The following is a 24,555-nucleotide window of genomic DNA, read 5'->3' on the forward strand; positions in this document are numbered from 1 at the left end:
GTGGTGCGACTACTCTTATCTAAGGGGAGATATAATAGAGATGTACACAAATATACATGGTGTGGAGAAAGTGGATAAGGATACATTTTTCTCCCTCATTCCTCATCATGCTAGAATCTGCGGTCATCCCATGAAGCAGAATGGTGGGAGATTCCAGACAGATAACAGGAAAAATTTCCTCACAGCATATGGTTAGACCATGCAGTTTGTTAGCACAAAATGGCCACCAGGTCAAAGAGGCAGGAGACCCTGGTGAATGGGGTGAGCTGTGTTGTGGGAGCGATCCACAAAAAAGTCCTTCCTTTCATGGAAGGATGCTTCCTCTTGGCAAAGGTACAACCTGGATCCAACCCCCACTCAGCACCTCCCATTTTCTGATTTGCCTAGATAGCTCAAAACCAGTTTTAATTAATTAAAACATTACCCAGCTTTCCCCCAAAGAACTCAGGCAGCAAACAAACAAGTCAAATGATATATCTGGATGAAGAGAGAGAGAGAGAGAGAGAAGCAGTGTGAAACCTGATCCTTGATTTAATTAATAGTCTGTGAGCCTCATCAGTTTGCCCTCTGTGGAATGGGCACTTTGTTGTGCAACATGTGATCAGATATGAGGTTTGTTATTTAGAGGTCAAAGCCAACCTCTGCCTTGGACTCAGTTTCTTGGGCAAGATGTTTGTCCCTTGTGCCTAGCAAGGCCACCGTGGCAGCCATTTTCTGGTGGTGCCCACAGCAGTTTGTCAGACTTCCAAACGTGCACAGGCCCTGTCAAAACTGGGGACTCCACTGCATTGTATTTGTATTTATTACATTTATATAGTTCCACAAAAGCTGGTTGGGGGATGTCAGAAAAAGGACAGAGAGCTGCATTTCTACATTGGGTAAAGAGGCGTCGTTCCTCTTGCAGCCCACTTGGTTTCTATGCTGAGTACAGAGGAGACACGGGGCACTCGATACCTCTACCAGACTCCCTTCCCTGCATGCAGTTCCGGATTGCCTATGGCTACCAGACTAGTGCTTCAATCCAAGGCTGTTGATATCTCACCCTTCCTTTTACGGAGCCAACCATTGGGTGCACGGCTTTTCTTTGTCACAGCAGAAGCCAGTGCCTTTTCCCCTCTAAAAGGTGCTCACTGGAACTTAAATAGAATATGAAGTTAGATAATGCAATTCACAAATTTATCCCACACACCTGTTTTGTTGTGGGAGGACTCAATTTGAGGGAAAGGATTAGGGAACTGGAAGAGGGTGCTTAACCCTTCCACTTATTGCTGTTTAGTTTCACTTGTGACAAATCAAGGTAACCAGGTAACCATTCCCACTCAATTTCCCCCAGGGCAAAGTGTCACCAGGAATGCAGATTTTGACTGATTTCTGGTATTAAGCACAAAGAGTTTTAGTTTTGAAACAACTCTGAGACTAAGCTGTTGTCTCTTCTGTCCTTTATATATCTATCAAGTAGATCCCTAGTACAGAATAAACACTAACCATACCATGATGGAACAACATCTGAAATACATTTCTAGGAAGAAGTCCTATGAAGATCATTTTATCACAGTAAATAAGGCATCTTTTCAATCTTCCCAAATCAAGCAAAGAAACTGAGTTTTTCTGGGGAGAACTGAAATCTATGATCACTGGACTGCCTTTTATATGTCAAGCCTTTTCACACTTGATGATCTGCATGCATACATTCAAATTTTATGTTTCCCCTTAATACAGTAGAAATATCAACATATAACTAAATCTAAAAATCTTTATCTCCAGATCTCAAAGCCACATTTCTAGCTCAAAAAAATGGCTGTGAAACAACAGACTAAGATGCAATTGATATGTCAATGACAAATCAATTGTCTCGAAATAGTTATATTTGTGTTTTGGCCTAGGAGACCTGATGTTTCCTATTTCAAGCATTCCTCCCTGGGCTGATAACATTCCTAGTTTATAGATGTTATTGCTCATGACCCAATGCCATTGTGACTCCCTTGATTCACGTGGTCTGTTTTTTTAAATACAGGTTTTAATATAAACATATAAAGTACAATATGGTTGAGAATATAACCCTACAAACTCCATCATTCTGACCCTAGAATGTCCATCATCAGCTATTTACCACTCTACATTGTGGCACAGATGTTTCTGTGGCTTTAAGGGAAAAACTGGAGGCTAACATTTCAGGGTCCCCAGTATTGGATATCTAAGCACATTTACTTTAAACAGCCTCACCTTGAACCTCATGTTGTAGGTGAGGTTCCTTTGAGGATGTTTGCGTTCACTCAAATTTACCTATAATCTACAAATACAAACTAAAAAGACACAAGCTAAATGCATTTATTAAGAAAAAGGAAGTTGAACACACACATGCAAACCTTTCAGTCAAGCAAATCAAAGACATACTTACAACTCTTGCAGCTATATGCTTACCACTCACACCATGCTAAACCAGTAAAGGAAGGATCTTCTCTCACTGGCAAAGGGAACCTGTTCACAATACAGGACCTCCAGAGAGGCCCTGTAACCAGGAGGAACCTTGAGTTCCATTACACATGGACTTAAATTCTCTTCCAAGCTTGATGACCTCCTTCTTATTACATATTCTAAAGTCTTTACATCTATTGGTTCACATCACATTTTAGGTCCATTCTTCCCAGAAAGTCTAACCTTTTCCCCAAAAGTTCCTTCCTATCCCTGACATATATTGTTTACTCCAAACTGAGCCTTAGTTCTCCTTTTATGTGGTCAATATGAGAAAGCCTTAACTCTGGTCTTAAACAAGCAGGAGTTTGATCATTAAATATATATTGGCTGAAGGTGCACAGAGACAGTAAATTGGAGGCTAATGCCTTAACAGACATGGCCCATGATAAGTGCTGATGTTGTGCAGTGTCACAACTTGTGCTTGATTACAACTTAGGCCCTCCCCCAATGCACCCCCAATTGTCCATATTCTTGCAGGCCCAATCCAGATGCGGAGGATCAAATGCCTGGTACCAGAAAAGATGCGCCGTGTCATCCTGGTCCTGCATTGCCTTATGAAGCTTCTGAGTCTTTCTGTTTTGCAAGAGGAATCCTTCTGTAAATTGAGGCAGGCCTGCTTGTTGCGTAGATCAGGAGCTTTCATGCAATAACATATAGTCTTGTCTGACCTTGCTTAAAACCTCACCAAACCAATGAAATATACCCATCCTCAATAAGCCAGAACCAATGCATCAATCGTTTTCAGCAAACATGGAAAAATTCTATTATCTGCCCTTCCAAAAATTGGAGTAAAAAGGATAAATGTGTCAGTTGTAAGCACCTTTGAACTTGCTGCACCTGTGCCAATTTTTATCATGCCAATTTGACATTTCAAACAGAACTCAAAAGCCAAGGCTCAAATTATTAGCTCAAAAGGTATCATTGTTACAGGCAATACAATTTTAAGGCTTCTCATGAAAAAATATTTTTTTCTTCTTTCCTTAACAAAAGAATCAATCTTTTCCTCCTTTAATGAAGCATTGTCTTGGTTTTCCTACTTGAACCTATTTATGCAATATCAGAGTATCTATTTTTTCTTCTTAGCATTTCACAAAAATAACTAAAATATTTCTTAAAGAAATTTGAAATGCACATGACAGAGAAATTCAGTCTCACCTTGTATTATGGGAATATTTATGACCTGCATGTCATTATTTTTCACTACGTACTGATAAAAGAGAAAAGATTGTTTATTGAAGTTTCTTTGTCTTAGCTTCAGTGCATCAATAGACTGTGTAGTTGTATTTCCTTTATATAGTGTATCTTCTATGTGGGTTGTACAATGTGAAATATGGGTTGATTGTGAGTGACTCTCCTTCCATAGTCCACGTATTTCTATGGTTTATCCCCAGTGTGATTTCTTTCATGGGAAGTGAGAATTCTGCTCTTATTGAAGCTCCTCCCACACTCCAAGCATTTATATAGGTTCTCTCCAGTATGATTTCTTTTATAAGAATGGAGATATGACTTCTGAGTAAAGCTCTTTCCATGCTCAAATCAATTGCATGGTTTCTCCCCTGTGTGAGTTCTTTGATGAGAAGTGAGATGTGTCTTCTGACTGAAACTCTTTTCACACGCCAGACATTTATATGGTTTCTCCCCTGTGTGAGTTCTTTGATGAGTAGTGAGATTTATCTTCCCACGGAAGCTCTTTCCACACTCCAGACAATGATATGGTTTCTCCCCAGTGTGAGTTCTTTGATGAGAAGTGAGATATATCTTCTCACTGAAGCTCTTTCCACACTCCAAACAATGATATGGTTTCTCCCCCGTGTGGTTTCTTTGATGAGACATGAGAGTACTCTTCCGGCTGAAGCTCTTTCCACACTCTGAACAGTTATATGGTTTCTCTCCCGTGTGAGTTCTTTGATGAGTAGTGAGATTTATCTTCACACGGAAGCTCTTTCCACATTCCAAACAATGATATGGTTTCTCCCCTGTGTGGGTTCTTTGATGATAAGTAAGAGCTATCTTATGACTGAAGCTCTTTCCACACTCCAAACAATTATATGGTTTCTCCCCTGTGTGGGTTCTTTCATGAGAAGTGAGATAACTCTTTGCACTGAAGCTCTTCCCACACTCCAAACAGTTATATGGTTTCTCTCCCGTGTGAGTTCTTTGATGAGAAGTGAGATTTATCTTCACACGGAAGCTCTTTCCACACTCCAAACAATGATATGGTTTCTCCCCTGTGTGAGTTCTTTGATGATAAGTAAGATTTCTCTTGTAGCTGAAGTTCTTTCCACACTCCAAACAATGATATGGTTTCTCCCCTGTGTGGGTTCTTTGATGACAACGGAGATCTCTTCTGTCACTGAAGCCCTTTCCACACTCCAAACAATGATATGGTTTCTCCCCCGTGTGGGTTCTTTGATGAGAAGTCAGATTTCTCTTGTAGCTGAAGCTCTTTCCACACTCCAAACAATGATACGGTTTTTCCCCTGTGTGAGCTCTCTGATGACAACGAAGATCTCTTCTGTCACTGAAGCCCTTTCCACACTCCAAACAATTATATGGTTTCTCCCCCGAGTGGATTCTCTGATGACAATGGAGAGCTCTTCTTTCACGGAAGATCTTTTCACACACCAAGCATTTATACGGTTTCTCCCCTGTGTGAATTCTTTGATGTGAAGCGAGATGGGTCTTCCAAATGAAGCTCTTTCCACACTCCAAGCATTTATGCAGTTTCTTTAATGTACGAGTCTTGCAATGAGTTTTATTGTTCGATTCAGAATTGAAAGTTTTCCTGCCCACATGCCACCTCTTCCTTTCCTGTCTTTTATGCATTTCTTCCTGGATTATGGTATTATTGTAGCCATTGCCCTGAGAAGCAAAGGAATTATTCCTCCTATTCTGATTTACTTCAGTTTTCCTTCTCTGCTCTTTGCTATTTCTACATCTGTCTTTTTTCGATGACATCCCACATGGTTCTCTCTCATTCTCCATTTTACACCTGTCAACTTCTGGAATGAAGACAAGAAATGGGTAAAAGCCTGAGTTAGCAATAGAACCACAAATAATTGAACACTCTCAATTAATGAGTTTGATAAAAGGAAGGACTGGAAAGACTGAAATGAGATGCAGTTCTTTCCACGTGTTCAACTGTCTCTGTTGACTGCCATTAACTGAATGTTGGTGTGGGACAATACAGTTGACTGGGTGCTGGCTGCCTCCCTAGAAACCTCCCTCTGCGGCTTCAGGACAGCTGATCTGTCAGGCTACTGAGACTGTATGATGGGTCACTTCTGTGTTTGTATTTATGGCTGCTCTAAATGTTTCCTGATGATTCCTGAGGCTAGGGGATGTTGACCTTGTGTTGAATGGGGTACGGCTACCCTTGAAAGACCAGGTCCGCAGCCTGGGGGTCATTTTGGACTCCCAGCTGTCCATGGAGGCTCAGGTGTCAGCTGTGAGCCGGACAGCGCTGTATCAACTCCATCTGATACAGCGGCTGTGCCCCTACCTTCTCGACCATCTGCTCCCATCGGTAGTACATGCCCTGGTCTCCTCTCGTTTAGACTACTGTAATGCACTCTATGTGGAGTTACCCTTGAAGACGGTTCGGAAACTGCAGCTGGTACAGAACGCGGCGGCTCGCCTGATTAAAGGCAGCCGCCGGTGAGATCACATCACTCCAGTGCTGAAGGAGTTGCACTGGTTACCAGTTGTTTTCCGGGCCAAATTCAAGGTGTTGGTTTTGACCTTTAAAACCCTATATGGTTCCAGCCCAGCCTATCTTAAGGAGCGCCTCCAGCAGCACCAGACAGGCCGCTTAACAAGATCAGCCTCGGATGGCCTTCTCTCTGTGCCATCAGCCAGGACAGCTAGACTGGTGGGGACGAGGGAGAGGGCCTTTTCTGTGGTGGCCCCCACTCTGTGGAACTCCCTCCCTAGGGAACTCCATCATGCCTCCTCTTTAATGAGCTTCCGTCGTGCATTAAAAACGTGGTTGTTCAGGCAGGCGTTTGGGGTGGGTTAGGGTATTTTAGAAAATGTTTTTATTGTAGAATTTTATTGTTTTAAACTGTTTTATTGTATGTTGTACATTGCCCAGAGTGGCTGGGTGACCAGCCAGATGGGCGATTAATAAATTTAATAATAAATAAATAAAATAAATTTCATCAGTGGATGCTGATTGTTTTGATGCTGTTGTGGTTTACTAACATTTGATATTGATGCCTCACCAGTATTAGCTCCTGTGTGGATTGTTGTTTAATGCAAAGGCAGAATTTGAAAGGCCTTAGTAAATGAAAACAAATCCTGGCAGACTGGAAGAAGGGGCCTAGAGGTGCTGAAATATGCAGTCTAACTCCACATGGCCCTGCGGGGCAGGCCTTCAACTATGGCTGGCAAATGTGCCTGTTCTGGGCTGCCTTTTCCGAATCAGTCGTTTGCTGCTGGTGGTTTTGGGGACTCTGAGCTATCTTAAAAGTGTCTGTGAAAATCTTTTGGGCATGTTGGAGGACCTGTGCCTTTAAGCTGAAGTCTTAGAACACTGTACAATCCTTTGCTTTTAATATAACTTGATATCTTATTTTCGTTTTGAAGATCACCTTCACAGGCCAATTTCCTAAAAGTCAGGCTCAAAATACCAAAAACGGAAACATTATCTTCCTCACCATTATTGCATTTGAAACCTGACAGTAAACTTAAACAAGAAAGCAAGGAGCCTTACGGAGAGAGGCCACAATCCCACAGTTTTCCTCCAGGATTTGTCTGTGCAGGGCTCTCTGGTCAGGATCCAGCAGTGCCCACTCCTCCTCAGTGAAGCACACAGCAACCTCCTCAAAAGTCACCAGACCCTGGTGGAAAAAAGGAAACGTTTCTTTCTCAAGGACAACATGACGAAAGGTAGCTGGACATTATAGTGCTGGATTGAAACTTGCTTGGGGTGAAAACCAGTTGTGAGGGGCTCAACAGCAAGAAATGGCTATCCCCCTTCAGTCCTGTTCGTGGGCTTCCCAAGTGGCATTGGTCAGTCACTGTTAGAAACAGGACGCTGAACTAGATGGCCTTTGGTCCCTTCCAGCAGGGCTCTCCTTTGGATCTTAGCTTTACCTAAGCAGAAGGAAAGAGGTGAATTCTGGCCCTGGGAGTTGTGCTGGGGACAGAGACACCCTGGCTGCTCCCTGCCTGTCTCCCCAGTGATACTTCCACTTACCTGATCCGATTCCACTCCATCATAATGAAAAAGGGATGGCTGAGTATATATTGCCGGTGTCATTCCAGCGCCTGTGGGAAAAAGAGATGATGGGATGTCAGTAGAATATCCTTAGAGATGAAGATTACACTCCTAAAAACACTTGCTAGGAAGTAAACCGATTTGAACTCAGTAGGACTTCGTTCCCACTACAATGGATAGATTTCCACTGGAAGTGGTGGAAGTCTAAGTACAGCTGGACATTACAAGAGGTCTTGTTTGCTTTTTGAGCAATCAGATAGGTAAAAATGTGTGTTTCCCCTTTGGGCCCTCGGCCACAAATTGATCTGTTGGTTTCCATGAATAAGATCTCCAAGTGTTGAAATTTAAACATAGTTCTGAATTGTGGAAAACGCTGCAGACAAGTGTTTTCCCCGAAAAAGACTTGGAGGGGGTGGGGTGAGGAATAAAAGTGGCCCAAGGATCTCTTCCATCCTCCATGGAGCGAGCCCAGGTTGAAATACATCCACCCCCAAATTAATCCTTACCCTGCAAGGTGGCACATCCGTCACCCTCCTGCCTGATCCCCCTTTTGGGGGGACTCTGTCTGATATCTGATGGAGCCTTCTCTGCTGCAGAGAAATCAGGGACCACTTCTGCAAATGGACTCTGTACCTGAAAGAGCAATGAAGATGGAAGACATGGAATGATGGGAAGGATTAGAAAAGGAGTGAGAGAGGCAAAACTGCTGGAGGCGCGGTATGGGGCATTTCTCCTCCAGTGATTTCCAGAATGGGTTGCGCAATTTGTAGAGAGTTTTAGGATATCCCCCCTCCTATTCCTGACCCGTTGGATGAAATGCTCTCACCTGCTGCTCTTCCTGTGTCTTGTCCTCTGCCTGGCTCAGGAGGAAGCCTTCTGCCAGGGCCACTGCCTGGGAACTGGTCTCTGCTCCACATTCTCTGACCCAGCTCGCCATGTCCCCTGGCAGGATGGTGACGAACTGTTCCAGGATTACCAGGTCCAGGATTTGGTTTTTTGTGCATCGCTCTGGTTTCAGCCACTGGAGGGCAAGTTCATGGAGTTGATTGCAAACATTTCGGGGCCCTTTGGCTGCCTGGTAGTGGAACTGCCTGAAACGCTGGAGCTGCACATCTGAGCTGACCATGTCCTCACCCTGGATCTTCTGCACTGTTATTTCCCAGAATTCCCCAATACCACTGGTCTGAATGGCATCAGGGTCTCTTTGGGCTTCAGGGCCAGCTGGGTCTTGCTTGCCCATCTTTGTTCCGTGTTCCAAGGAAGCCTCCAAGGAGGCAAAATACCCTCCTCCCTCTTCTGTATCTAGGCAAAGATTCTTGTATGAGGCAGTGATACTAAGGCTCTGTAAAAGCAGGACATGGTTAAAGAATTATTATACTGTCAGGACAAGATGAAATGTGCAGCTCTCCAGCTACTAAGCAGGTCTTGTCCCACAAGACTGAAGGAGAAAGTGGAGACTTGGGAAGGATCCTCAACCTGAGCGCCACAGACCTAAGTCCTTCACGTGCCCTCAACCTGAGCGCCACAGACCTAAGTCCTTCACGTGCTTGAGAATCGGAAGGTGTTGCATATCGTCTCCTCCCTGCCTCCACCACCAGGTCCATCCCTAACTATTCATCTCCTTTGAAGTACATTCCCTCTTTTGGCCCTCCCTTGAGGATTTATCCATTCCACACATCCTCTCTGTGACACTTTCTGCTTTTGCCATCTTCCCTTTAAGCCTCTCTTGCAATAAACATCCTTAAAGGTGGTTTAAATCAAGGCTGTCAGTCATTTAAATAAGTCTTTGTTGGGTAAGTCATCAGATTTCCAAATATCAATGTATTATTTATTTATTATTAAATTTATTAATCGCCCATCTGGCTGGTCACCCAGCCACTCTGGGCGATGTACAACATACCATAAAACAATTTAAAACAATAAAATTCTACCATAAAAAAATTTTAAAATACCCTAACCCACCCCAAATGCCTGCCTGAACAACCACATTTTTAATGCACGACGGAAGCTCATTAAAAAGGGGGCATGACGGAGTTCCCTAGGGAGGGAGTTCCACAAGTACACAGGGAGTACACAGGGAGGGAGTACACAGTTGAGTATTAATCAACTGAATTCATATATGCATAGAAGCTAGGCATTTTGATGAATACATACGTTTCTCTTTTCTTTAAACAGACTTTGTTTTACATTAAATTATTAAAAAGACCCGTAACCATTCTCCTTGATTTTGTAAGGTGTACTGCTCAGCAGATGTAGGCGCCATTCCTAAATATCATAGCTAGGAGCTGCCTCACCAGGGGAAAGCAAAAGTTCCCACAGGATATCATCCTACATTTGAGGAGGCCAGAAGTTTTGTGCCCCACAGGAACTGGGATTCACTGGTTGTATTGTGCTGAGGTGTGTTTTTTTCCTGTTCAGGATTTTTAATACCTTTTTTTCATTCTCTTTAATTCCCCCCTCCCCCCCATTTATTTATATATTTATTTATTATCAGCCTTCTCCTATTTCTCGAAAGGACTCCTCTCCAGCCACCTCTCTCTTAAGACTGGCATCACCCGGTTGCCCCAAGATCTTCTGCTGCCTTTAGCAAAACGCACAAGTGCCTCTCTTGTACACCCCCCCCAGTAAAATGTCAATAATAATTTAAATAACTACAACAATTACTGCCCTTTCAGGGGTCTCCAAATCAAACTCCAAGTTTAATCAGTGAATCAGTCTGATAAGCAGACTCAACATTGCAGTTCACCTCAATCTCCCCACCCCCATTTGCCAAATCAAAGGGGCTTTCTGGTCTGCTGAAAGGAGGAAAGAGTGAAGCTCCCTGATATTGTGCGGGGAGTTCCAAGCAGCAGAGGCCGCCTCCCTACGGGGTAAAATAGAGGAAGGTCCAGCTCCCCTCCATAATGCATCATCAGATTCCCCTCTGACATGCTAGGGACTGAATCTGGGTAGCTCCTCACCCCCTCCTCTCCTGCATTCTGTGTCTCAAGCCCTCCCCTACAGGACATTCAAAAGGTCACAAGTCACTGAAACCTAAAGGGGTGGGGGGCAACTACAGTGCGATCTTATATGCATCAACTCAGATGTAAGCCCCACTGAGTTCAATGGAGCTTACTCCCAGGTCAGTGTGTATACAGCCTTCCCCAACCTGGTGCCCTCCAGATCTTTTAGACTAAAGTTCCCATCATCCAGCACCACTCACCATACTAGCCGGTGCTGATGCGGGTTGAATTCCAAAACATCTGAAGGACACAACTTTGGGGAAGGCTGCTGTACAGGATCACAGCCCTAGTTCTTATGGGAAACAGAAACCTAGGAAGACTCTACTGAGCTTCTGATTGGCTAAGGGATTGGGCGGGAGGTTTAAAATAGTGTATAGAAGTGGAGGAGACAACAAGCAGGCAAAGGCAGTGTTGCTGCAGAATTTGGGAGAGAAGGAGCTAGAAAGGGACCCTGACTTCCACTTGTTGATTTCTTTGGTTTCTTCTAAGAATCCGGCCAAGAGGAGAACCTGGGGGCATCTCAGCCCACAGAGGCAGAGGGGGGAAGAAGTGCCCGATTAACGGCAGCCCTGATGTCAATCAGCGCGTAGTAGTATAATCAATGAATCGGTCTGATTAATCGACTCAGCACTGCAGTTCTCCTTTAACCCCTCCACCCCGACCACGAGGCCCAAGAGGATGAATCAAAGAAGCTCCCAGAGGTTCTGGGTGAATCCTACATTTTTCAGCTGCACTTATTCCCATGGGGTGAGGGCTCGGCTTGCACTTTTCGGCCCTCCAACACCACCCCTAGTCAGCAGAGCCCCCCCATCTTTGCTCTGTATGGAATTGGGGCATCGCCCCACTGGCGGTTCCCCACCCCCTCCCAGCCTCCATGTCCCACCCCCTGCCCTGCAGCCCGGGGCCTCCCCTTCACCCAAACAGACAATGTGCGGGGGCTCAGCTGATCTCACCCAGGAGGCGCCCATGCAGCACCTGCGGGAAGCTCCAAGCCCTCTTTCCTCTGGAGGAAGAAGGCGGGACAGGAAGGGCCTGGGGGGCGCATTTCCTGTGGCGGACACGGCGCCCCGTCCTCCCCAAGTCCCCTTCCTCTCTAGGAATCTAGTTCGGCCCCTTTAACCCTCAGAAGGCCAAGCGGCAAGATCCCTCCTCCGGGCCCCTGGAGCAGTGGACTCGGCGTGCATTCAGCCCGCCTGCGGGTTGCGTTGGGTTGCGAAACGTGGCTCTCTGTCCACAGGCTGTTCCTGCCAGGGACGCAGGAGGTCACAGGAGCTTCAAGAAGCCAGCCCAGGACACTGAAGCCTAAGGAGTGGGGAAACTACAGTGCAGTCTTGTATACGTCTACTCAGACAGAAGCCCCATTGAGTGCAGCGGAGCTTACTCCCGGGTCAGTGTGTATAGCAACCTTCCTCAACCTAGCGCCTTCCAGATCTTTTGGACTACCATTCCCATCCAGCACCACTGACCATGCTAGCCGGGGCTGCTGGGAGGTGCAGTCCAAAACGCAAGGTGGTGAAGGCTTGTGTACAGGATTGCAGCCCTAGTTCTTATGGGAAATAGACATTTAGGAAAATTATACCGCCCTTCTGATGGGCGAAGGGATTGGAAAGAAGAATTAAAATAGTGTATATAAATGGAGGGGACTAGAAGGCAAAGGCAGTGTTGCTGGAGAATTTGGCGGGGAAGGAACTAGAAAGATAGAAAGGTTTTCTGGCTCCCAGTTGTTTTAACCACACACACACACACACACACTGTTGAAGTCTTATGTGCCCATACAAATGGGACATGCTAAAACAAATGACAGTACTTGCCCTAAATCTGTGGTGCGACTACTCTTATCTAAGGGGAGATATAATAGAGATGTACACAAATATACATGGTGTGGAGAAAGTGGATAAGGATACATTTTTCTCCCTCATTCCTCATCATGCTAGAATCTGCGGTCATCCCATGAAGCAGAATGGTGGGAGATTCCAGACAGATAACAGGAAAAATTTCCTCACAGCATATGGTTAGACCATGCAGTTTGTTAGCACAAAATGGCCACCAGGTCAAAGAGGCAGGAGACCCTGGTGAATGGGGTGAGCTGTGTTGTGGGAGCGATCCACAAAAAAGTCCTTCCTTTCATGGAAGGATGCTTCCTCTTGGCAAAGGTACAACCTGGATCCAACCCCCACTCAGCACCTCCCATTTTCTGATTTGCCTAGATAGCTCAAAACCAGTTTTAATTAATTAAAACATTACCCAGCTTTCCCCCAAAGAACTCAGGCAGCAAACAAACAAGTCAAATGATATATCTGGATGAAGAGAGAGAGAGAGAGAGAGAAGCAGTGTGAAACCTGATTCTTGATTTAATTAATAGTCTGTGAGCCTCATCAGTTTGCCCTCTTTGTGACCCCATGGACCACAGCACACCAGGCCCTCCTGTCCTCTGCTCTCTCCCGGAGCGTGCTCAAGTCCATATTCATTGCATCGGTGATGCTATCCAGCCATCTCATCCTCTGCCGTCCCCTTCTCCTTTTGCCTTCAATCTTTCCCAGCATCAGGGTCTTTTCCAGTGATTGGCCCAAAGTAACCCAGTGACTTCCTGGCCAAGTGGGGTCTCCCCAGTCCCAGCCCAACACTCTAGCCGCTAGACCACGCTGGCTCTCCACTGGCTCTGCTTTGACTCCTGAGCAGCAGTCCCTAAGTCCCACAGCCTGGACCTTCCCCAAAAGCATTAAAATGCCTCCCTCACGTGCAACTCCGTCCTTTTCTCCTTAAAACTGAGAGAAAGTGACTGATTTAAGGTCACCCAGGGAGCTTTGAGGCTTACCTGGGCCTCCCTACTGCTGCTCCAACACCCGAACCCCACACCGCATCTTTGCCAAGCTAGCTGGGCAGAGCAACGTAACACAAGGAACTTCTTCCATTCACTTCCCTCCCTACAACACGCACATTTCCAAGTCCTACCCTGACTCTCCCAAAGTACAATAGGAAAACTGGTGGAAAATGCAGCTGCTAACGAATGCATTGTTATGGACTAGAAGTTTAATATGTTCTTCCAGATCAGGGAAATTGCCATATTCTTCCTGTTTTTCCTTCAGTTGTTCAAAGTGATTCAGTACTTGGGACAGGGTTGGGGGGATTTGCATGTTTTTTGGGTGGGGGTTGTTTGCAAACTATTACTACTTCTCTGATTTCTGGAACTACAGGTTAGTATTCATGAAGAGAAGATCATTGTAATGTAATGAGCCAATGTGGTGTAGTGGCAAGAGTGTTAGACTAGGAGCTGGGAGATCCGGGTTCTAGTCCCCACTCGGCCATGAAAGCTCACTGGCTGACTTTGGGCCAGTTACAGACTCTCAGCCCAACCCACCTCACAGGGGTGTTTGTTGGGAGGATAAAATGGAGAGGAGGAGGATAATGTAAGCCGCCTTGGGTTCCTTGCAAGAGGAAAAAAGGCGGGGTATAAATGCAATAAATAAAATAAATAAATAAAATGAGTTGGCCTTTATCCTCTCGTTTCCAAAGCTGCAATCCTTTACATACTTACATGGGGGTAAACCCAACTGAACTCAGTGGGACTTCTGAGTAGACATGTATAGGTTTGTGCTGTACATTAAACTAAATTATGTCTTCTGTTCTCAAACACACACCACGTCTATATGAATGGCAGTTTTGTTATTGTTAGAACATATCAGGAATGTAGAAGCAGTTGTATACCATGAAGAGAAGTGTTAGTTGTGTGCTTTGCAAGAGAAGTAATGCACATGGCCATCTAAACGGGGGCCCATAAGAACATTAAGTCCAGGCTCTAAAATTACCTCGCTGCAGCACTGCTGGAGACTTAAAGACTGGCTATCTTTTCTCTTTTAACTGGGGAGGAAATGGATCAAGGAAAAGCAGTGTGTGTTCAATCTGAAGTTGAAGGCAGGAAAATTGACACTCCTCTGCTTGTTAGAGGGGCTGGGGAGGACACGTGTTTTCAAAATTATGATCCATCCATGAAATTCACTCATACGGGAACATTGGTATGATTACTCTATGGAGCAATTTGTGACCTCTGACTGTACCTTTTCAGTCTGTGAGTCTATCAATAGTCCGCATTGTAGGCCTGGCGTGCAGGGTTCTGTTATGGGTCGGAACTTTAGCAGTGGTCAGGTTAGGTCAGATTTCTCAGGGAAGCAACATGGGAAGACATCAGCATCACAGAAAGCCCCAAGCGGTGCTGCGGCTGGAGGCCAGACAGGGTGGTTTGTACCTTGCTCTAGGCAAGGAGCTGATCAAGACTGAGCCTTAAGTAGCTCCCCTTTGCACTGATGGATTGTTTCTTAAAAGGGCCTGAGTTGTTTTAACAGCCTCCAGCTGCAACCATGTGAGAGTGACTATGGCATGTGAGTGTCCTCATGGCCAGAGCCCAAAGATGGCAAGGGAACCTCCTCTGGATCCGGGGGACACAGGAGGTTTTCTTCCTCTCATGTCATTTATTCTCCCCTTCTTTCCCTCTTAACTTGTACCTTATCCCCAACTGCCAGTTTCTTTCATCCCTCCCTTCGGCTGCTTTTCCATTCACTTCCTCCTATAACAGTTTCCCTCTCTTATCCTCTTCCTCTCCTCCCAAGTTGTTTTTAATAGTCTTGTTATTGGTATTATTAAAAATATTAGCCTACCTCCTGCTGCTGCACCTGCCTATGCAGTGTGCATGGTGCACCCTGGCATGGAGCAATCCAGCAAAGAGGCCCTGGGCACCCTGCAGCCCTGAGACCCACCTGAATGTCAGCTGAGACCCACTGATGGGTCCCAACCCCAGTGAGAAAGACTGGTATAAATCCTGTATGCCAAACAAAAGCCCTTCCTTCATTGGCCCTTCCCCCTACAATGAATTTTTCAAAAGCATTCATCTGCCATGCCTCCAGCAAATTACACCTCTTGCCTCATTATCACACTTGATCCCTTGTTTATTTACAAAAATGCAAATAAAGTTAGGCGCCCCAAGGCCAGGCTATGGAATTGTCAAATCCCAAACAGGATGAAGGGGGGATGTCTCCTCACATAAAAGCTTCAAAGTGACAGTGTCTTCATGAACGTAATATCTAGCCAACCTGATATCATTTTACTCTATTTCCCCAAGTAAGCCACATTAAACTACTTTTATTACAGTGTATAAAATTATAGTAGTGAACTATTTATATATTATATATCATTATAAATTAATATTATATAATACTAATTTATAATTATATAAATACTGTTTTGATTCTCCAAACTTAATACTGATTTCCATATTTCCTAAAGATGAAGTCTGTCAAAACAAATAGAAGATTCAGACAAATTTCTACTGTGCACTCTGCTCATGCTCAGAGCCTTTCGGTATCAGCACAATAAACCATCTTCGTATTGGGGGCTGAGTGAGGCAACAATACAAAGACAATGCAAAGCACATGCCCCCCAGGACCCCACTACAGATGATAGGGTTGCCAACTGTGACTGACATCATGCCTGGAGATTTCCTTCACCGGTCCCAAATATTTTACACAACATCAAACAGGTAAAATCTCTTTCAACTATTCCTGGAGATTAATGTGGATTCCTGGAGGAGTGGCAACCAGAGCAGAACTGCACACATTTATACTTGTCAGAACTTGTTCCAGGACATGGTGTGAAGGCACATGAGACACCCACCTTGCTGAAGCTAAGCAGGGCTGGGTTTGGTCAGTGCTTTGAGGGAAGACAACCTGGAACCACATGTAGCCACCTTGAGTTCCATGATGGAAGAAAGGTGGGAAATAAATGTAATTAAAAAATACACTTCCATGCTTAAAAAAAGAATCAAGAAATATTTAACATTAAACACTTCATATCCCTACATAGCCATGCAGCTTGAACCATAGCTGCCACTCACTTCCTCACAGCTGAATCACAGGGTTTTTGTTAGGATAAAAGGGGGTTGAGGGAATGACGTGTCTGCCACTTAGAGCTCCTGGCAGGGAAGAGACAAAACATTGAGCCTAATTTATCATAGGGAGGGAGGGTACAACAGGGTACGAATTCGAACATCAAAACCTACTAAGCCAGGCCTCCTTTTTTTACTCCAACTGGGCCTGTTAGAGGAACCAGGCCTCTTGCAAAGGGGTGAGATCTGCTCTTTAGAAGGGTGCCTTTTCTTTCTAATATGGCAATTGGCTCCTATATGGCCCTGCCCTAATGGAGAGAAGTCCACCCACTGGAAGGCCATGGTAACCAAGAGATATCTTAGAGGTGTACAAAATGATGCATGGTGTGGAGAATGTGGATAGGGAGACATTTTTCTCCCTGTCTCAAAATATTAGAACACGGGGTCATCCCATGAAGCTGACTGGTGGGAGATTCAGGACAGATAAAAGTAACAACTATGTTCTGCAGCACAGAATCCACCGGAGAACCCTGGCGGCATTCTTGATTCAGAATGACGCTGAGCATGCATGTCATAATTTTGACAGCAGTTGCTGCCGCAGGAAAACCTTAATGATTTTTGACCTGCAATTGAGAAGCACACCAAACCAATGAAAGCCGCCCTTCCTCAATAAGCCAGAATAAAAGGCATCAGTAGTATTCCACAGAGTTTTAGAAAAAAATTCACATCATTTGCCCGCAGTTGGGAGTGATTTGCCCAAGGTTGGCCACAGTTGCGAAGAGCGATTGTGGCCAAGCTTGTCAAGAGGAGTAGGGTTTTATTACTGATGCCCCTTACCCATGATGGGTCTCATGTCTGGGTTTGCGGTGTTCCTCAATAAGCCGGAAAAAAATGCATCAGTAGTATTCCACAAAGTTTTTTAGAAATATCTAAATTTCCTTAAGACTTAATTAAGACTAAATTGCCTTAATTAAGAGTTAAGACTCTTAACTGTCTTAAGAGTCAGCACATGGGGAGAGCAGTCCTACGCTCCCTAGACAGCATCTAGCGGACACAGGATGTTTTGATGTTCCGGCTGCAAGCTCAGAGACAGGGCTCCAAGCTTGGAGCCAGGAAACCATGCTCCCCACCTCCTCCCTTGCAGCCAGCGCAGAACCGCATTGGCTGCTGCTATGAGCTTGCAAATGCGAGTTTGTAGGGGGTGAAAGGAGGCGTTCCCAGGGATGGGGATGGGAGGCGACTGGGGATGTGAGGATAAGAGGTATCCCCAGCCTCCTACCCTTCCCCACGCCTCCACTAGACAGGCAAAATTGCCCATCTAGCTAAAATGCAGAGCAGGGGACTTGTTGCGCCTCCCGCTCTACACTGGATACTCCTAAACCTCTGAGTTAGGAGGCTTACAAGTACCCAGGCTGGATCAGATTGGATTGTGCCCTCATGAATGCCTTGCTTGGCAGTGCTTTATATACTGTATCTCATACGTAGCACCTCCAAAGTGAAATATAGCTAGACTGTAACTCAATCTCATTCCATACTCAAAGTATTTCTACGGCTTCCCCCATATATGAGAAGTTATTCTGAGAAGATCAGGTTTTATTTTATTCCACATTGCGAGCAGCTTTACAATTTCTCCTAGGGGTCGCGATGGCTTAGCGGTTAAGACGCTGAACTGCAGACCGGAAGATCGGCAGGACAGCAGTTCGAGACCCGAGTGCTGCATGACGGAGTGAGCTCCCATCTTCAGTCCCAGGTTCTGCCAACCTAGCAGTTCGAAAGCAAGAAATTGCAAGTAGATAAAAAGGTACCGCTTCAGCTGGAAAGGTAACAGCGTTCTGTGCACCTCGGTGTTCAGTCATGCCGGCCACATGACCACGGAAATGTCTTCGGACGGCGCTGGCTCTTCGGCTTAGAAATGGGGATGAGCACCACACCCTAGAGTCGGACACGACTGGTTGGGGACACCTTTACCTTTTACCTTTTTACAATTTCTCCACTCTGTGATTTCTTTCATGAGAACTGGAAGAAGCGCTTTCCACACTCCAAGCAGTTACATATTATCACATCCATTAACATTATTACATTTATATCCAACCTTTTTCCCTCTTGCAAGGAAGCCAAAGCGGCTTACAGTCATCCTCCTCCCCATTTTGTCCTCACAACAACCCTGTGAGGAAGGTTAGGCTGAGAGTCGGTGAACGGCCTCAAGTCACCCAGCGAGCTTCATGCCCAAGTGGGGACTAGAACCTGGATCTGCCTAGGCCCAGTCCAACACTCTCACCACTACATCACACTGGCTCTCTTTATATGCTTTCTCCCCTGTGTGAGTTCTTTGATGAGAAGTGAGATATATCTTCCGACTGAAGCTCTTTCCACACTCCAAACAATGATATGGTTTCACCCCTGTGTGAATTCTTTGATGAGAAGTCAGATTTATCTTCTGACAGAAGCTCTTTCCACACTCCAAGCAATGATATGGGTTCTCCCCTGTGTGGGTTCTTACATGCTGAGTGAGATGTGCATTCCGACTGAAGCTCTTTCCACACTCCAAACATTTATATGGTTTCTCTCCAGTATGAGTTGTTTGATGAGAAGTAAGATGTTTCTTCTGGCTGAAGCTCTTTCCACACTCCAAGCATTTATAGGGTTTCTTTTTTCCAGAGGGGAAAAAACTGAGAGAAAAATCTACATTCCAGACAAAGTTAAAAGAGTTTTAAAGTCCCGTTGACTGTACTGGAATTGACTTGTGTTATCGTGATTCTTTTGTCTTAGAAGGTGCCTTACTTTGACTGGACTGTGCTCCAAGGATGATCATTACACTCAAGTGTCAGGTCTAAACTGGGGTGGGGGGCACGGGGGGGGGGCCCTCAGGCATGAGGGCCTCAAAGGGCCTCCCTCTCTGTGTGGGCCCAGCTGGGGAGTGGAGCTGCTGCTCCTTCTCTCTGCCCTTTTCACTGCCTGCACATTTGGAAAAGGGTGAGGGAAGTAGAGCTTAAACAGCAAGAAGAAAGAACAGGAGCAGGGCCAGAGGGCTCAGGGGGGGGAGTTCCCCGATGGCGTGTGGGCCTCAACAATTGTCCAACTATGCTGGCTCCTGATTTCACAGTTGCTCTTCACTGAAACGGAATCCAGATACTGGTGGAATGGCCAGCGGCTATCAGAGATGGGGATGCAGTGGAGGTGAGATGGGGGTCACCCTCGTCCCGGAAGGGAGTTCCAGAAACGTCTGACTTTCCGTAGAGGTATGGGCACAGTGCAAAAGAGATGACTATGATCAAGGGCCAGGTGTAGAGTGCCAGGGGAGTGAACAATGGCTATGAAGTATCAGAAGCCGGAGGGGCAGTGGCTTTCAGTGGACGGAGGGGTACTTCAGGGTCCTGCAGATCTCTTCGTTCCTCCCCATGACTCGCAAAGCCAGAATAAATTCTGCAAAAAAACTCTCCACTTGGAGAAATGCTGCTCTTTTTTGAGGGTGCAGAATTTTATTTTAATTTATTTGAAAAGAGAATGCCACAGAGCTGGTTTTTACCTTTAAAAGCTCTCACCAGCCAGTGCCCAGCAATTTTCATGGAACATTCTCACCATTATTCCTTGAAAATCAGGCAAGGATAACAGATGTTGTTGTTCATTATTTATTTAAAACATTTATATGCCACCCTTCATCCTATTTAGGATTTCAGTGCAGTGTATAATCAATTGTATCACAGTACAACAAAAAAACAGAATCCTTAAGGGCGCAGTCCTACCCAGATGCCCATCAGCCTCCAAACTTGGAGGCTGACAGGCATCCTGTGCAGAGCAGGAGCACGGAGGTGATAGTCTCCTCTGCACTCGTCTCACCCTGGATTTTCTTTAGATGGGCGATTTTGCCTGTCTAGCTGTGGCTCTGCAGAGTAGGAGGGAAGGAGGCTGGTTTGTCCAGAGGGTTCTTTGTAAGCCGGCTAACCCAGTCTCTGCCCCTCCCGGCCCACAGAACCGCCCCCTTTCCCTCCTCTCCAAGCTCATGTTTAGGAGGTTGGAGAGGCAGCTGGCATGGTTCTCTCCACATTGGCCGCAAGGGGGATGGGGAAGGGAGCTCGGGCTCCTGGGTCAGAGGTTGGGGTGCTGCCTCCGGCCTCGGATTCAGGAATCCATGCACCCACACTTCTCCTTGATCTTTCAGGCCCAAATCCAGATGGGAAGCATGGAGTGCCTCGGACCAGCAAAGATGCCCCATGTTATCCTGGTCCTGCATTGTCCTAAAAAGCATCTGACCCTTACCGTATTGCTAGAAGAATCCTATGAGTTGACCCATATCGGCTCGCTCAAATCAGTAGCTGGCATGTAGTTACATGTAATGTCATCTGACCTTGTGAAGTCACATTCCATAACTAAAGGAATACGCATTTGCACAGAGAATCAATTAGGTTCCCAGTGCAACAGAGAATCCCACTGAAAACAATGTACTGGCAACATTCTAGATTTAGAATGATACCCAGCTTGCATGACACAACTTTGACAGTAGTTGCTGCCATAGGCCTTAATGGGGCAGGAAACCCTTAACTTTTGACCTGCTGCTTAAAACCTAAACAAACCCATGAAAGGCACCCTTCCTCAATAGGCCAGAATAAAATGCATTTTCCACAAAGTCTGAGAAAAAATTATGATCCGCCTTTGGCGTAAATTGGAGTAACCCAACAGGTGACATTTTTATAAGCAATAAAATGCTGAGGTTTGTAATGCTTGCTTTACTAAAGAAGCAATCCCTTCCCCCTTTAACGAAGTATTGTCTTGGTTTTGCTGATTGCACATATTTATTCAGTAGCAGAGGACATAATTTTCTTAACGCTTTTACAAAAATAAATAAAATATTTATTAAAGACATTTGACATGCAGTTGACTGAGAAAATCCATCCCACTTCGTATTCTGGGAGCATTTCTGGCCTGCACATCATTATTTTTCACTATCTCAGACCTAAGACAAAAGATTGTTTACAGAAATTTCTTTGTTGTCTTAGATTCAGCACATTACTAAACTCCTCGGATGGCATTCATTTATACAGTATATCTCTTAAGTAGCTCCTCTAATATGAAATATGGCTAGACTGTAAATGATTCTCATTCCATACTTGGTATGGAATGTATTTCTATGGTTTCTCCCTACAGATGAGAAGTTATTAGATGGGAAGTAAGATCAGATTTTATTTTATTCCACATTGCAACCAGTTTTACAATTTCCCCACTCTGTGATTACTGACCATGTGAGTCCTTTAATCAGAACTGAGAGTTACCTTCTTATAAACCTCTTTTGACACTCCAAGTCTTTATTATAACATTTTTATTATTATTATTATTATTCCACTTGTATCCCGCCTTTTTTCCTCTTGTGAGGAACCCAAGGCAGCTTACATATTCCTCTTCCTCTCCATTTTATCCTCACAACAACCCTGTCAGGTAGGTTAGGCTGAGAGTCAGTGACTGGCCCAAAGTCACCCAGTGAGCTTCATGGCTGAGTGGGGACTAGAACCTGGATCTCCCCAGGTCCAGTCCAACAATCTAACCACTACACTACATGGGCTCTCTTTCTTTGGTTTCTCTCCTGTATGAGTTCTTTGATGCAGAGTGAGATGTATCTTCTGACTGAAGCTCTTTCCACACTCCAAACAGTGATATGGTTTCTCCCCTGTGTGAGTTCTTTGATGAGAAGTAAGATGTTTCTTCTGGCTGAAGCTCTTTCCACACTCCAAGCAATGATATGCTTTCTCCCCTGTGTGAGTTCTTTGATGAGAAGTGAGGTTTTTCTTATCTGTGAAGCTCTTTCCACACTCCAAACAATGATGTGGTTTCTCCCCTCTGTGAGTTCTTTGATGAGAAGTGAGACTTATCTTATGAGTGAAGCTCTTTCCGCACTCCAAACAATTATATGGTTTCTCTCCAGTGTGAGTTCTTTCATGCTGAGTAAGATTTCTTTTCTGACTGAAGTTCTTTCCACATTCCAAACAATGATATGGTTTCACCCCTGTGTGAATTCTTTGATGAGAAGTCAGATTTATCTTCTGACAGAAGCTCTTTCCACACTCCAAGCAATGATATGGGTTCTCCCCTGTGTGGGTTCTTACATGCTGAGTGAGATGTGCATTCCGACTGAAGCTCTTTCCACACTCCAAACAATGATATGGTTTCACCCCTGTGTGAATTCTTTGATGAGAAGTAAGATGTTTCTTCTGGCCGAAGCTCTTTCCACACTCCAAGCATTTATAGGGTTTCTCCCCTGTGTGAGTTCTTTGATGACAAGTGAAATTGATCTTCTGATTAAACCACTTTCCACACTCCAAGCATTTATATGGTCTCTCCCCGGTGTGGGTTCTGACATGTTGAGTGAGATTTTTTTTCTCACTGAAACTCTTTCCACATTCCAAACAAAGATATGGTTTCTCTCCTGTGTGTGTTCTTTCATGAAGAGTGAGATGTGCGTTCTGACTGAAGCTCTTTCCACACTCTAAGCATTTATAGGGTTTCTCCCCTGTGTGAGTTCTTTCATGTCGAGTAAGATTTTTTTTCTCACTGAAGCTTTTTCCACATTCCAAACAAAGATATGGTTTCTCCCCTGTGTGGGTTTTTTGATGAGAAGTAAGATGTGCGTTCTGACTGAAGTTCTTTTCACACGCCAAGCAATGATATGGTTTCTCCCCTGTGTGGGTTCTTTGATGAGAAGTTAAAGTTATCTTCCGATTGAAGCCCTTTCCACACTCCAAACATTTATGTGGTTTCATCAATGTGTGAATTTTGCAATGAGCTTTAATATTTGATTCAGAATTGAAAGCTTTCCTGTGCATATGGCACCTATTCTTTTCCTGTCTTTTATGCATTTCTTCTGGGATTGTGAAATCATGGTAGCCATTGGCCTGAGAAGGAAAGGAATTATTTCTCATATTCTCATTTGCTTGAGTTTTCCATCTCTGCTGTTTACTATTTATACATTTGTCTCTTTTCAGTGACATCCCGTGTAGTTCTCTCTTTTTCTCTGCTTCCCACCTGTCCGCTTCTGGAACAAGAAATTGGTAAAAGCCTGAGTTAGCAATAAAACCTCAAATAATGGAGTATCCTCAATTAATGATTTTGGTAAAAGGACTGGAAAACGTAGATGGGATGTAGTTCTTACCATGTGTTTATCTGCTTTTTTGACTGGCATTAACGGGTTGTTGGTATGGTACAATGCATTTGATTGGCCCATGGAGACCTGGATTCAGCGGTCAGTTGAGAAATTAAACGTACTGTGTGTTTCTGGGCCAGTTACCCTCTCTCAGCCTAGTCAGCCTCACAGACGTGCTATCAGCCTGCTTGCCAGTAAGGCAGGTAATGTGGATTCCAGTAAAATTTGGCAATCACTGACACTGTCTCTTTGAGAAATCCTTGCCTGCGCCAAGGCGGGAAAAGTAACAGCAGTGATCTTACCTAACAGCCCTGTAGGTCAGTTATGCAAGGTCAGATCTGCCATTAGCAAGCGAATCAAAAGTGTACATATACAGGAAGTGCGGCAAAGCCCAATGGTCTGTTGTGGTCAGAGAGAAGCAGATCACTTTTCCACCCCTCCACCCGAGCTAAGGAGGATGTAATTTGGCTGTCCGGGTGTCTCCGTGTGGTGCCAGACTGCAATTGGGGAGAAAGAGACGAAAGGGGAAGCAGATGGATTTGGTTTCTGTAAAACAAAGGCAGTTTGGTGTGCTGGCTGCGTCTCTAGAGACCTCCCTCTCTGGCTTCAGTACATCTGCTGTGTCAGACTTCTGGGATCCTGTGATGGGTCAGTATTATATTTGTGTTTATTGCAGCTCTCAGCTTTCCTGATGATGCAGACTGTTGTTTTCTAATATTTTGTACTGATACTTCCCCAGTACTACCTCCTTTATGGATTTTTGCTTAATGGAAAGGTAGGATTATAAATGTTTTAGTAATTATAAATAGACAAATCCTTGTAGACTGGAAAAAGGGATCTGGAGGCGAAATAC

At 44.9% G+C, this 24,555-nt stretch overlaps 1 protein-coding gene across 1 annotated transcript in view; it reads right to left on the minus strand.

Annotated features, from left to right (window-relative positions):
• Positions 1–1,806: 1,806 nt before the first annotated feature.
• The window catches only part of LOC146355920 (uncharacterized), a 49,494-nt gene continuing 26,745 nt past the window's right edge, over positions 1,807–24,555 (minus strand). The window contains 8 exon segments of the mRNA XM_084829980.1: positions 1,807–5,477; positions 7,190–7,316; positions 7,676–7,746; positions 8,203–8,329; positions 8,523–9,038; positions 11,674–11,701; positions 15,351–15,430; positions 22,045–23,594. Coding sequence (XP_084686106.1) covers positions 3,850–5,477; positions 7,190–7,316; positions 7,676–7,746; positions 8,203–8,329; positions 8,523–9,038; positions 11,674–11,701; positions 15,351–15,430; positions 22,045–23,594 — 4,127 coding nt within the window. The 3' untranslated portion in view covers positions 1,807–3,849.

This window comes from Heloderma suspectum, chromosome 2, assembly GCF_057233095.1.
Source record: "Heloderma suspectum isolate Gila_16-S chromosome 2, 16-S_ref, whole genome shotgun sequence".
NCBI lineage: Eukaryota > Metazoa > Chordata > Lepidosauria > Squamata > Helodermatidae > Heloderma > Heloderma suspectum.